We start from the raw sequence: 13,418 nt of genomic DNA, 5'->3' as shown, positions 1-13,418 counted from the left end.
GACAGCTATATTTGGGTCCTTTCAGCAAAATCTTGCTAGTGTATGCAATGGTGTCAGCGTTTAGAAGCTGATTATGGGACGGATCCCTGGATACAGCCTGTTTCAGTTTCAGGGCAGCATGTTTTCTATCATTTCTCCCTTTCCACTTCACAAGGTGACCTGGGAACATGCTAATGTAAAATGCTAATTCAAGGACTTCATTGAATCTGAGATGTCATTGGTGGCAAAGACACACTAGGAAGGATCACAAGAAAGAAGAAACAAAAATAAAAAAAAACCCCAACCTGCCCTTTAAACAATGACCCTTCATTAACCAGAAGATGTATTCCAACTGTTGAGAACTTAAAATATTTTAAAAGTTTTAGAGCTGGTGTAACTTCTATATATTTCTTTAAAACAATGAACATGTTCTATTTTCGACTTTTGTTTGTATGTTTGAGAAGAACCAGATACACAGGGATGCATATTTTTGTAGCAGGTTGATGATTTTTAGTGTAAATGGTGGTGGTGGTGAGAACCTACCAAGGTAACTGTGTCTACGGTCACACCTCAGCAGTGCACAGTGTTCCTGTGTGTCCCTTCATAGAACTTGTAACGTAGAAAACTGTTGATGGGTTGGGTACTGATCTAATGGGCAGAAACAGAGGAAGGTGTAGCCCACGTTCAGAGTCTCTAAGGATGGCTACACCTCGAACTCTCCATTTGGTGTATTAGTTACAGTGAAGGGTAGAATCATCAACTAATAACCACAGAGAGGAAGGACAATCAGTGAGTTAATGAACTAGGACCTTGCTCACTCTGTACTGTGAAAGGTTACAGACAGCATAGAAAAATATTGGCCAAGCTTGTGTCCCTAAAATGAAACTCATCAGGTTTGAGCCCAAACACATTTTTATTTCCCATAAGCACTAATGGGTTTAATTAAGAGAGCACTATTTAGTGTTTACTAATGATTACCTTAGAGTCAAAGGCTATATTTCTCAGGCAGAAATGTAATAACAACTACTGATTTAAATATATATATATATGACCAGTGAGGTAGCTCATCAGGTAGAGCCCAGGCTGAGGAATTGAGTTTAATCTCCAGATCTCACAAGGCAGGAAGAGAGACCTGAGAGTGGTCATCAGATCTCCATAGGTACTCTGTGATCCTTGTGCACAAGTGCATGTATGTGCACACACACAGCCATATAGGCATATGCATAGACATGCACACACATGCTAAAAGGAATAAATGTAAGAAATAATGTAGGTACTCCAAGGTATTTAGCTGTCAATCATAATTAGGAGGAGATTTTTTTCTGCCTTGTTTTCCCCTTTCCATACTCAATAGTTCTTAGAATGATCCAGAAATGATTTGGCTTTCCTGCCCATAAATGTGTACACTTATGTCTATCCTGTGATGTTTGGGGAGTTGTCTAAAATCTCTTACTGTTCTCTAACTGTTATTGGGATAATAACTCACAGTGGTTCTGAGAACTAGATGAACTAAAACTAGATGAGTGATCTAGCCAGAAGTATAGTGCCTGGTTCTCTCCCTCTCCTCCCTCTCCCACTCCCTCCCCCTCCCCCTTCCCCTTCCCTGTGTGTGTGTTTGTATGTGTGCATGCAAGTACACGAGTGTAAGATCTTGATTTCTTTCTATATGGGATAACTTAGAAACACTGAAACTAAAGACATATGAAGAGTACCATCCTCTAAGCATCACATGGGAAACAGCTTCATTTAAAAAGAAGAGAAGTGGATCTATGAATCAGGGGTGAGTAGGACACATCTGTTCCAACACCACCAGGAGGAACTTGAACCAGCAGGATCCAGGGACACAGGAATCCAGCCCAACCAGTAGCTCTGGTTCCATCTGGTCTGTGCTGGTTTACCTTGGATGAGAACTCTGCAGCCAGCCCCACAGCCCATAGAGGAGGCTCGACTCCCAGGCAATCTAACACACTCAGGATCACAGGATTCCAGGATCCCAGGAGCTTAGTCACACCAGGATCTCAGGGTCCCAGAGGCAGCTTGACTCCCAGGAACTCTGACACACCCAGAATCTCAGGATCACAGGATCCTGGAATCACAGGATCACAAAGACAGCTGGACTCTGAGGAGTTCTGACACAGTCAGGATTACAGGAAGGACAGGCTCCAGTCAGATAACGAGGGCAGGTAGCACTACAGATATTCAGATGGTGGGAGGCAAGCATAAGAACATAAGCAAAAGAAACCAAGGTTACTTGGCATCATCAGAACCCAATTCTCCCACCATAGCAAGCCCTGGATACACCAACATACCAGAAAAGCAAGACCCAGATCTAAAATCACTTCTCATGATGATGATAGAGGACTTTAAGAAGGACATAAATAACTCTTTGAAAGAAATACAGGAGAACACAGGTAAACAGCTAGAAGCCCTTAAAGAGGAAACACAAAAATCCCTTAAAGAATTACAGGAAAACACAATCAAACAGGCAAAGGAAAAAAACAAAAATCCAAGATCTAAAAATGGAAATAGAAACAATAAAGAAATCACAAAGGGAGACAACCTTGGAGTTAGAAAACCTAGGAAAGAGATCAAGAGTCACAGATGCAAGCATCACCAACAGAATACAAGAGATAGAAGAGAGAATCTCAGGGGCAGAAGATACCATAGAAAACATTGAAACAACAGAGAAAATGCATAAAGCAAAAAGCTTCTAACCCAAAACATCCAGGAAATCCAGGACACAATGAGAAGATCAAACCTAAGGATAATAGGTATAGAACAGAGTGAAGATTCCCAAATTAAAGGGCCAGTAAATATCTTCAACAAAATTATAGAGGAGAACTTTCCTAACCTAAAAGAAAGAGATGCCCATAAACATACAAGAAGCCTACAGAACTCCAAATAGACCGGACCAGAAAAGAAATTCCTCCTGTCACATAATAATCAAAACACCAAATGCATTAAACAAATAAAGAATATTAAAATCAGTAAGAGAAAAAGGTCAAGTAACACATAAAGGCAGACCTATCAGAATTATACCAGACTTCTCACCAGAGACTATGAATGCTAGAAGATCCTGGAGAGATGTCATACAGACCCTAAGAGAACACAACTACCAGCCCAAGCTACTATACCCAGCAAAACTCTCAATTACCATAGATGGAGAAACCAAGATATGTCATGGCAAAACCAAATTTACACAATATCTTTCCACAAATCCAACCCTACAAAGGATAATAGATGGAAAACACCAACACAAGGAAGGAAACTATAGCCTAGAAAAAGCAAGAAAATAATCTTTCAACAAACCCAAAAGAAGATAGCCACACAAATATACTTCCACCTCTAACAACAAAAATAACAGTAAGTAACAATCACTTTTCCTTAATATCTCTGAACATCAATGGACTCAATCCCCCAATAAAAAGACAGACATAGACTAACAGACTGGATATGTAAATAGTACTCAACACTTTGCTGCATATAGGAAACGCACCTCAGTGACAAAGACAGATGCTATGTCAGAGTAAAGCGCTAGAAAACAATTTTCCAAGCAAATGGTCCCAAAAAACAAGCATTCTAATATTGAATAATATTGACTTTCAACCAAAAGTTATAAAAAAGAATAAAGAAGGACATTTCATACTGGTCAAAGGAAAAAAAATCTACCAATATGAACTCTCAATTCTGAACATCTACATTCCAAATGCAAGAGCATCCACATTCATAAAAGAAACTTTACTAAAGCTCAAAGCACACATTGGACCCCACACAATAATAATGAGAGACTTCAACACCCCACTCTCAGCAATGGACAGATCCTGGAAACAAAAAGTAAACAGCGACACAATGAAACTAACAGAAGTTATGAACCAAATGGATCTAACAGATATTTATAAAACATTTTATCCTAAAGTAAAAGAATATACCTTCTTCTCAGCACCTCATGGTACCTTCTCCAAAATTGACCATACAATTGTTCACAAAACAGGCCTCAACAGACACAAGAAGATTGAAATAATCTCATGCATTCTATCAGATCACCACGGACTAAGGCTGGTCTTCAATAACAACAAAAAACAATGGAAAACACACATACACATGGAAGCTGAACAGCGCTCTACTCAATGATAACTTGGTCAAGGAAGAAATAAGGAAAGAAATTAAAGACATTTAGAGTTTAATGAAAATGAAACTACAACATATCCAAACTTATGGGACATAATGAAAGCAGTCCTAAGAGGAAAACTCATAGCTCTGAGTGCCTCCAAAGAGAAACTAGAGAGAGCATACACTAGCAGCTTGACAGCACACCTGAGAGTTCTAGAACAAAAAGAAGCAAATACACCCAAGAGGAGTAGATAGCAGGAAATAATCAAACTCAGGGATCAAATCAACCAAATAGAAACAAAAAGAACTATATAAAGAATCAACAAAACCAGGAGCTGGTTCTTTGAGAAAATCAACAAGATAGATAAACCCTTAACCAGACTAACCAGAGTGCACAGAGACAGTATCTAAATTAATAAAATCAGAAATGAAATGGGAGATATAACAATGGAAAGGGTGGAAATCCAAAACATCATTAGATCCTTCTACAAAAAAGTTTATTCTCAACTAAATTGGAAAGTCTCGATTAAATGGACAACTTTCTAAACACATATGAGGTGCCAAAGTTAAAATAGGATCAGATAAAACATCTAAACAGTCCCATAACCCCTAAAGAAATAGAAGCAGTCATTAATAGTCTCCCAACCAAAAAAAGCCCAGGGCCAGATGGGTTTAGTGGAGAAGTTTTATCAGACCTCAAAGAAGACCTAATCAGAATACTCTTCAAACTATACCACAAAATAGAAACAGAAGGAACACTACCCAATTCGTTCCACGAAGCCACAGTTACACTTATACCTAAACCACACAAAAACCCACGAAAGGAAGAGAACTTCAGACCAATCTCCCTTATGAACATTGATGCAAAAATACTCAATAAAATTCTTGCCAACTGAATCCAAGAACACATCAAAGCGATCATTCACCACGATCAAGTAGGCTTCATTCCAGGGATGCAGGGATGGTTCAATATATAAAAATCCATCAACATAATCTACTACATAAATAAACTCAAAGAAAAAAAAACACATGATCATTTCATAAGATGCCGAGAAAACATTTGACAAAATTCAGCATCCCTTCATGTTAAAAGTCTTGCAAAGATCAGGAATTCAAAATTCAGCATCCCTTCATGTTAAAAGTCTTGGAAAGACCCATACCTAAACAGAGTAAAAGCAATATACAGCAAGCCAGTAGTCAACATCAAATTAAATGGAGAGAAACTTGAAGCAATCTCACTAAAACCAGGGACTAGTCAAGGCTGCCCACTTTCTCCCTATCTATTCAACATAGTACTAAAAGTTCTAGGTAGACTAGCAATTAGACAACAAAAGGAGGTCAAAGGGATACAAATTGGAAAGGAAGAAGTCAAAATATCACTATTTGCAGATGATATGATCATATACTTAAGTGACCCCCAAAATTCCACTAGAAAACTCCTAAAGCTGATAAACAACTTCTGCAAAGTGGCTGGATATAAAATTAACTGAAACAAACCAGTAGCCTTCCTATACTCAAAGAATAAACAGGCTGAGAAAGAAATTAGGGAAACAACACCTTTTACAGTAGTCACAAATAATTTTACATACCTTGGTGTGACTCTAACCAAAAGTGAAAGATCTGTATGACAAGAACTTCAAGTCTCTGAAGAAAGAAATCAGTGAAGATCTCAGAAGATGGAAAGATCTCGCATGCTCATAGATTGGCAGGGTAAATATTGTTAAAATGTCCATCTTGCTAAAAGCAACATACAGATTCAATGCAATCCCCATCAAAATTACAAATCAATTCTTCATAGAGTTAGAAAGAGCAATTTGCAAATTCACTTGGAATGACAAAAACCCAGGATAGCAAAAACTATTCTCAACAATAAAAGAATTTCTGGGGGAATCACTATCCCTAACCTCAAGCTGTATTGTAGAGCAATAGTGATTAAAACTGTATGGTATTGGTACAGAGATAGGCAGGAAGACCAGTGGAATGGAACTGAAGACCCAGAAATGAACCCACACACATATGGTCACTTGATATTTGACAAAGTAGCTAAAGTCATCTAGTGTGTGTGTGTGTGTGGGGGGGAGACAAAATTTTCAACAAATGGTGCTAGTTCAACTGGTGGTCAGCATGTAGAAAAATGCAAATCAACCCATTCTTATCTCTGTGTACAAAGCTGAAGTCCAAGTGGGTTAAGGATCTCCACATAAAATCAGATACACTGAATCTAATAGAAGAGAAAGTGGGGAAGAGCCTCAAACACATGAGTACAGGGGAAAATTTCCTGAACAGAACACTAGTGGCTTGTGATATAAGGTCAAGAATCCACAAATGGAACCTCATAAAATTGCAAAGCTTCTGTAAGGCAAAAGACACTGTCAATAAGACAAAAAAAGGCCACCAACAGATTGGAAACAGATCTTCACCAATCCTACATTCGATAGAAGGCTAATATCCAATATATATATATATATATATATATATAAAGAACTCAAGAAGTTAGACTCCAGAGAAACAAATTACCCTATTAAAAATTGGGGTACAGAGCTAAACAAAGAATTCTCAACTGACGAATACCAAATGGCTGAGAAGCACCTTAAAAAAATGTTCAACATCCTTAGTCATCAGGGAAATGCAAATCAAAATGACCCCGAGATTCCACCTCACACCAGTCAGAATGGCTAAGATCAAATACTCAGGTGACAGCAGATGCTGTCGAGGATGTGGAGAAAGAGGAACACTCCTCCATTGCTGGTGGAATTGCAAGCTTGTACAACCACTCTGGAAATCAGTTTGGCAGTTCCTTAGAAAATTGGACATAGTACTACCAGAGGATCCAGCAATACCTCTCCTGGGCATATACTCAGAAGATGTTTCAACTTGTAATAAGGACACATGCTCCACTATGTTCATAGCAGCCTTATTTATAATAGCCAGAAGCTGGAAAGGACCCAGATGTCCCTCAACAGAGGAATGGATACAGAAAATGTGGTACATTTACACAATGGAGTACTACTCAGCTATTAAAAAGAATGAATTTATGAAATTCTTAGTCAAATGGATGGATCTGGAGGATATTATCCTGAGTGAGGTAACCCAATCACAGAAGAACACATATGATATGCACTCACTGATAAGTGGATATTAGCCCAGAAACTCAGAATACCGAAGATACAATTTACAAACCACATTAAACTCAAGAAGAAGGAAGACCATAGTGTAGATACTTCTATTCATCTTAGAAGTGGGGAACAAAACACCCATGGAAGGAGTTACAGAGACAAAGTGTGGAGTAGAAACTGAAGAAATGACTATCCAGAGACTGACTCACCTGGGGATTCATCCCATATACAACCACCAAACCTAGACACTATTGTGGATGCCAACAAGTGCTTACTGACAGGACCCTGATATAGCAGTCTCCTGAGAGGCTCTGCCAGTGCCTCACAAATACAGAGATGGATGCTCACAGCCATCCATTGGACTGAGCATAGAATCCCCAATGAAGGAGCTAGAGAAAGGACCCGAGGAGCTGAAGGGGTTTGCAGCTCCATAGGAGGAACAACAATATGAACTAACTAGTACCCCCTACCCCCAGAACTCCCAGGGACTAAACCACCAACCAAACAGCACGCATTATGGGACTCATGGCTCCAGCTGCATATGCAGCAGAGGATGGCCTAGTGGGACATCAATGGGAGGAGAGGGCCCTTTGTCCTATGAAGGCTCTATGCCCCAGTGTGAGGGAATGCCAGGACCAGGAAGTGGGAGTGGGTGGGTTGGTGAGCAGGGGTAAGGTGGAGAGGGTAGGGGTAGGATGTTTTTCGGAGGGGAAACCAGGAAAGGGGATAACATTTGAAATGTAAATAAAGAAAATATCCAATAAATAATTGTTTGGATGCTAGATGAGGCCACTTCTGTCTTTTTCTAATATTTTCCCATTAAGACTATTGCACATATCTGTTGAAAACACCAATTTGACATTAATAGTTAATTATTCAAAGGAAAATACATGTAGTGCAGATATCTTGGTTATCCAGCATCGTATTTATTGAGGGCTAGTAACAGTTGCTTCTATGTCTTTTGAATATTTACCAACATAAGACCAGGACTTTTTAAATGATATTTATTTATTTAATATTTAAATGTATTTTTTACTTAAATTTATTTCATATGAACATTAAAGTTTAACATTTAATTAAAAAGTTATTTATACATGTAGCTATATTTATATGCACTTAATATAGCCCTTTAATCTTATCAAGTAAATTATATCATTATGAATTTTCAGTGGAAGAAATGGAAGCACACAAGCAGTTAGTAATTTGTCCCAGGTCACAGAGGGCAAATAGGGCTCAGAGCTCCAGTGATCTAGGCTCCAGTCATCAGAGGTCTTGCTGGACCTACCCTGCCTCTCTTGGCTTTTCTTGATGTCTGACCTATGGTTTGCTTTGTGAGTCAGCCTGCTGCTTTTATTGGGAGTGTGTCCTGCCTGTAACCCAGAAGTTACAAAAGGTTCAGAGCCGTTTGGATCCGGAGTGGAGGCCAGAAACTGTGCTTGACTGGGATCCTTTGATGCAGCTGTCTTTTGACAGGTGAGGCATGAAGAGAAGAAAGAGGAGGAAATTGGACAGCCCTCAGTTCCTGTTCAGTTAGGACTTCACATCATGGTACTGTTTCTTTGCTTGACATTTTGGGGGCTATGAGAAACACTGACATCTGAAATGGAGTTAACAAATATACTACAGAACACTGACAAATGGGCTCTGATGGCTGGCTCTCTGTTCCACCTCATTTGACTCTGTTCTCCACTGTGCTGTGTCACCTGGGATTTCCTGGGCATCAAATCCCAACTGTTTCAAAATACATTCTCCTCCCCAACAACAATGAAAATACACAACACAAGCATATTTACTGTTAGGCAAACATGCTAGGGTCAAAGCCAATTCTGGAATCCTTGCCTGTGGTGGCCTCAAACCTTAGGGTGGTTCTCTTCTGATGGCTCTGTGGGATCTGGAAGCTATATTCCACAGGGGACAGGGACCGACTTGCCTGGCTGTTGAGAGCATGCTGCCTGAGATCTCAAGAAGAACAAGGCATCATAAATAGGACTATTTGCTTGTGATAATTTCAAGGGTATTTTTCTTTCAGTAGTTAGAATGATGTTTTAAAAACTTGAAATCGATATTTTAGCCACACAGAATGATAGAGTGCTTTAAATAAAACCCGAATGAACTTCAATTACGTGTGCTCAGTTACCGGAAGCACCTGACATGGTTTTGAGACGAATGCCTTCTAATGGCATCTTTTTAAAATACAAACAGTATTTGAGTCTCTTGGCAGTTGAGGCAGCTTTACCTTTCTTTCTTGGCATTTCCCTTGCATATGCAAGTACATTCAGTGTTGATGTACAACAGATCTTTGACAAGGGTTTTCCAGAGAGGACCATCTCTGGGAATAAAATGTAGTTCCATTTGCCCAGTGATGAAGGCTGCTGAGCTTATGACCCCCGTGTGCCTTCTGTGTGGTGGTAATGGAATTACAGAGCAAGGAGGAGGCCCTGACCTTGGTTTCTATTATTGGTATGAATGGGATTCATTAGTTCTCGCAGAAGGATGACTAAGGTAGCTGCTGGACGCAGTCCATTTAGACACATTCCTTGCAGACACCATCTGATGGGAGGCAACATAGATCAACACTTTGGATTAGTCTTCTTGTCACAGCGTGCTTAGAATACACAGATATTTGGGGAAAGTCACAGCCCATCGTTTGGCTTTGGACATAATGACATTTGGGAAAGAAGTGATATGTTAGTAGACAGAAATTTTAATTGGAAACCTAAAGTTATAGAGAAAGAAATGCATCTTTGCTATTGAATTATTCATCCTATACCATATTTCTTTGAAATACACTTTGTACTCTCCCAGAGATGAGTCTCCTGCTTTGCCATTGACCAGCACTACCACATTTATCTTATGAAAATTCAAAAAAAAAAGTCTCTTTGCCTGGATTCTCTCCATTGTAAGTTCTAAAGGCCTGGGATCTCTAGTGACAATTGATATGACATTAGACAATGCTCCTCTTCTTCCTTTACATGGGCTTTCTTACTGAATCTGTGTGGTCACCTCAGGTTCTCTCAGCTTCAACAAAGTGGACTGGGCCAGCCAATGAGTACATGGAGTTCTGCCCTAGGTCAGTTCCCATGAAGAAGGTGTTACCACCGTTGAACATGACTGCTTGTTTATTGGTTTCTGTATAACTAAAATGTGTTTATCCACCCAACTGTTTGAGACAGTGTCTTGCTATGTTGCCCAGTTGGCTGGATATCTCTGCATCCCAGGCTGGTCTCCTACATCCCTCATCCCTGCCTTACTTCCAGAGTGCTGGGATTATAGGCATGCACCACCACGCTCAGCTGCTTTCTCCCTGTGTTGGAATCCCGGGAGAAGGGGCTTGTCAGATTGCTCCCCGTTCTCCTTTTCTACTGTTTCAGCGTTTTCATTACACATCGCTTAGGTGTTTTCACCTCACAGAAAGGGAAGCTTGTCATTGGTGTTTACATTTAATCATCTCCTTGTTAGCAGACCCTGAAGAGTGGCCTTATGTATGGAGGACAGCAGAAGTGGATTTGCATCAATCATGTCACATTTCCAAGAGGAGCGGTAGTTCTGAAATGAGTGTGACCGACAAATACTTCACAGGCAATCAATACCAAATGCTGACATTACACCACAATTCCACTCACTGGTGAAAGTTAAACATAAGCTTGGAAAAGTCAGGGAAGTTTGTTTGGTATTCGAATCTATATTCGACATGATTTTTTTTTAAATATTGGATGATGCCATTTGTTTTTCTTTCACTAAACTGTGAAAAATTATCTGTCACATAGTTTTGAAATTGTGGGTTGGGACAGGAGGATGGTTCATCAGCTTATCAAGTGACACCTGCCTGCACAGCAGTCTCCTAGTAGCAGGCACTGTGCTAGGCTCTTTGGGGGGGAAGAAAGCATAAGAACACGTGGATTTGTCCCCAGGAGACTCAAGTCACATCCAAGAGACCAGAGATAAGCATAAGATGTTTAAAACAAGTCATAAATAGCAAACTCATTGCAAAGGTGGGCTGTAGTAAGAGGACAGAGGAGAGTTAAGTACTAGGTCCAAGTGTGGACTCAGAGCAGTGAAGAAAGGAAAGGCTGCTCTAGGGAGAAGGGAAACCGAGTGTCCCTAGGTACAAGGTAACTCCCTTATAGAAAAGCTCTGATGGCAAAAAGGAGGAGGCCCATCCCTTTCAGGATTTGGGGAGCCAGGAGAGATGCTTTGCCTGCTTGACTGACTTAGCTGTCTGAGATGATGCGTTAGCTCAGCTCCCGTGGATGCACACTCCTTTTTTTTTTAATCCTTCATAAATTATCTTTACATCTAAACAAACAGAAAAGGGACATTTATTAGATACTATGTGCTTTTAATAGCTCTTCGCTGGGGACATTTCATAATCAAGAGCAAGTTAATAGGCTAGCATTTAAAAATGTAGACTTTAATAAGTGTACAGGTCAGCTGTGGGGCAGCTGACCAAGATACATAACATAGGAGATACACGTGACCACCTGGGGTTTCTATACTTCATTCTGCTTACAGAATATTCATTAAGGTTGTTTAATATATGACTTTCATTTGACTTTGTGGAAGTCCTTTATTGTAAAGCGAATCCTTCTATCTGGTGACAAGCAGCAACCACGACAATCACTCTGGACCCCCACGCTGGATAAATTCCATTTCCTCTTGAGACATAGGTTTCCTTCTGTATTTCTGAGGTAATGATTTTATAATTTCTGCAGTGTCTGGTGGCCCCTGGTGCATCAGTAAATCGGGGGATGTACTTCCTTTAGAATGCTGTGAAATGACAGAGGAGTGGGAGGGGAGCGCAGCAGATCCCAGAGCTTCTGAGGCACTGAGTTTAGGTTTGTCTCTTCTGTTAGGGAACTTTATTAATGGAGCATGTGGCTTCACGACCTGCACAACCCTGGTGGTGGAAGCCATCTTGCTGCCCATCGTAAACCCCCCAGGATGCATACTCTTTAATAGCTGGTGCAGACTCCTGGTGATTATTGTCTGCAGAAACCTGAGCCTGCTGAGCCTTTCCTTAGCTCCCATCTCTTCTAGAAGCTCTGGATTGGTATACTCTCTTATAACAAACCCATCTAGCTAGATGTCCTTTCCTGAAGAGTGGTCAATGCCCTTTGAAAGAGTTTTTCTTGGCCGCCAGGGGATTGAAGAAAAAGGGAAAGCATTTTATTTTAGTAAATAAAATAAAATAAAACAAATATGCAAAATTAAGAAAAAGTTGCCCATGCGCCTTGTTTTCTTCTAGAACTCTGAAATTCAGCATTTCAAGACTGAAAATGTCTTGCTTGAAATTCATAGATAACTGATTTGCAAAACCCCAAATGGAACAGCTGGTGTTTTAAGGACTGCATATTTCCCCAGCACCTATGAGTCATTCTCTTGTAGTTAAATGGTTTAGTTGCCCTGAAGTTGGTAATGGGCAGATGGTCAGACAGGCGAATGGCAAGAAGATCCATCACTGGCAGTTTGGGACCCCAACTGAACTCATGCTTCCATGGGTAAAAAGGATCCTATAGTCAACATTAATTATATGGCTAGAGAGAAGCATTCCTTAGACACATGTAACTGATAATGCTTTTATATTGTGTCAATTAAAAGAGTTCCTTTAGCTACCTGTTGAAAATAAATGGGTAATGGAAAGAAAGCTAGCTGAACTGGAAGTAGTAAGAAATGATTATTCCAGCTTAGGTCATAAAACTGACCTAGAATGGTTTTGGTGTTTGGAAAGATCTGATAGGGCTATCAAAGGAGTTTCATGTGTATGTGACCTGTGTAGCCACCCAAGTACCCACTCAGAGAGTCTAGTATTTGGTTTTATGGTCTGCGGTTACCATCTAGATACTCTATAATTTTTAGGCAGGGACCCTACATTTTTCATGTTGTATTGGGCTCTAAGAATTCTATAGTTGATTCTATGTAGCTGTGTCCATACAGTTTCTTTGTTGTAACACCACTGTTTTTACCATCTGCCATGGAATATGTAAGTGAGAATATGGTACAAGGACCAAGAAAAATCATCAGAAGGTGGGGGGTGTGGTGGTTTGACTATGCTTGGCCTAGGAAGTGGCACTGTGAGGAGGTACGGCCTTGTTGGAGGAAGTGTGTCACTGTAGGTGTGGGCTTTGAGAGCTTCCCCCTGGCTGCCTGAGGATGCCCATCTTCTCCTGTCTGCCTTTAGATGAAGATGTAGAACTCTCAGCTCCTCATGCACCA

General features: G+C 40.2%; 2 protein-coding genes across 8 annotated transcripts in view; both read right to left on the bottom strand.

Moving 5' to 3' along the window:
* Magi2 (membrane associated guanylate kinase, WW and PDZ domain containing 2) overlaps positions 1–13,418 on the bottom strand; it is a 1,402,993-nt gene that overhangs the window by 110,748 nt on the left and 1,278,827 nt on the right. The gene's annotated exons all lie outside the window — the stretch shown is intronic.
* Positions 11,802–12,131, bottom strand: LOC110294004 (28S ribosomal protein S36, mitochondrial). Its single transcript, XM_021161945.2, has one exon. The coding sequence runs from the start codon at positions 12,129–12,131 to the stop codon at positions 11,823–11,825; it is 309 nt and encodes a 102-aa protein (XP_021017604.1). The 3' UTR covers positions 11,802–11,822.

The sequence above is a fragment of the Mus caroli genome, chromosome 5, assembly GCF_900094665.2.
Source record: "Mus caroli chromosome 5, CAROLI_EIJ_v1.1, whole genome shotgun sequence".
NCBI classification, from domain to species: domain Eukaryota; kingdom Metazoa; phylum Chordata; class Mammalia; order Rodentia; family Muridae; genus Mus; species Mus caroli.
The sequence above is the reverse complement of the archived record's forward strand: the minus strand, read 5'-3'. Positions and strand labels throughout refer to the sequence as shown.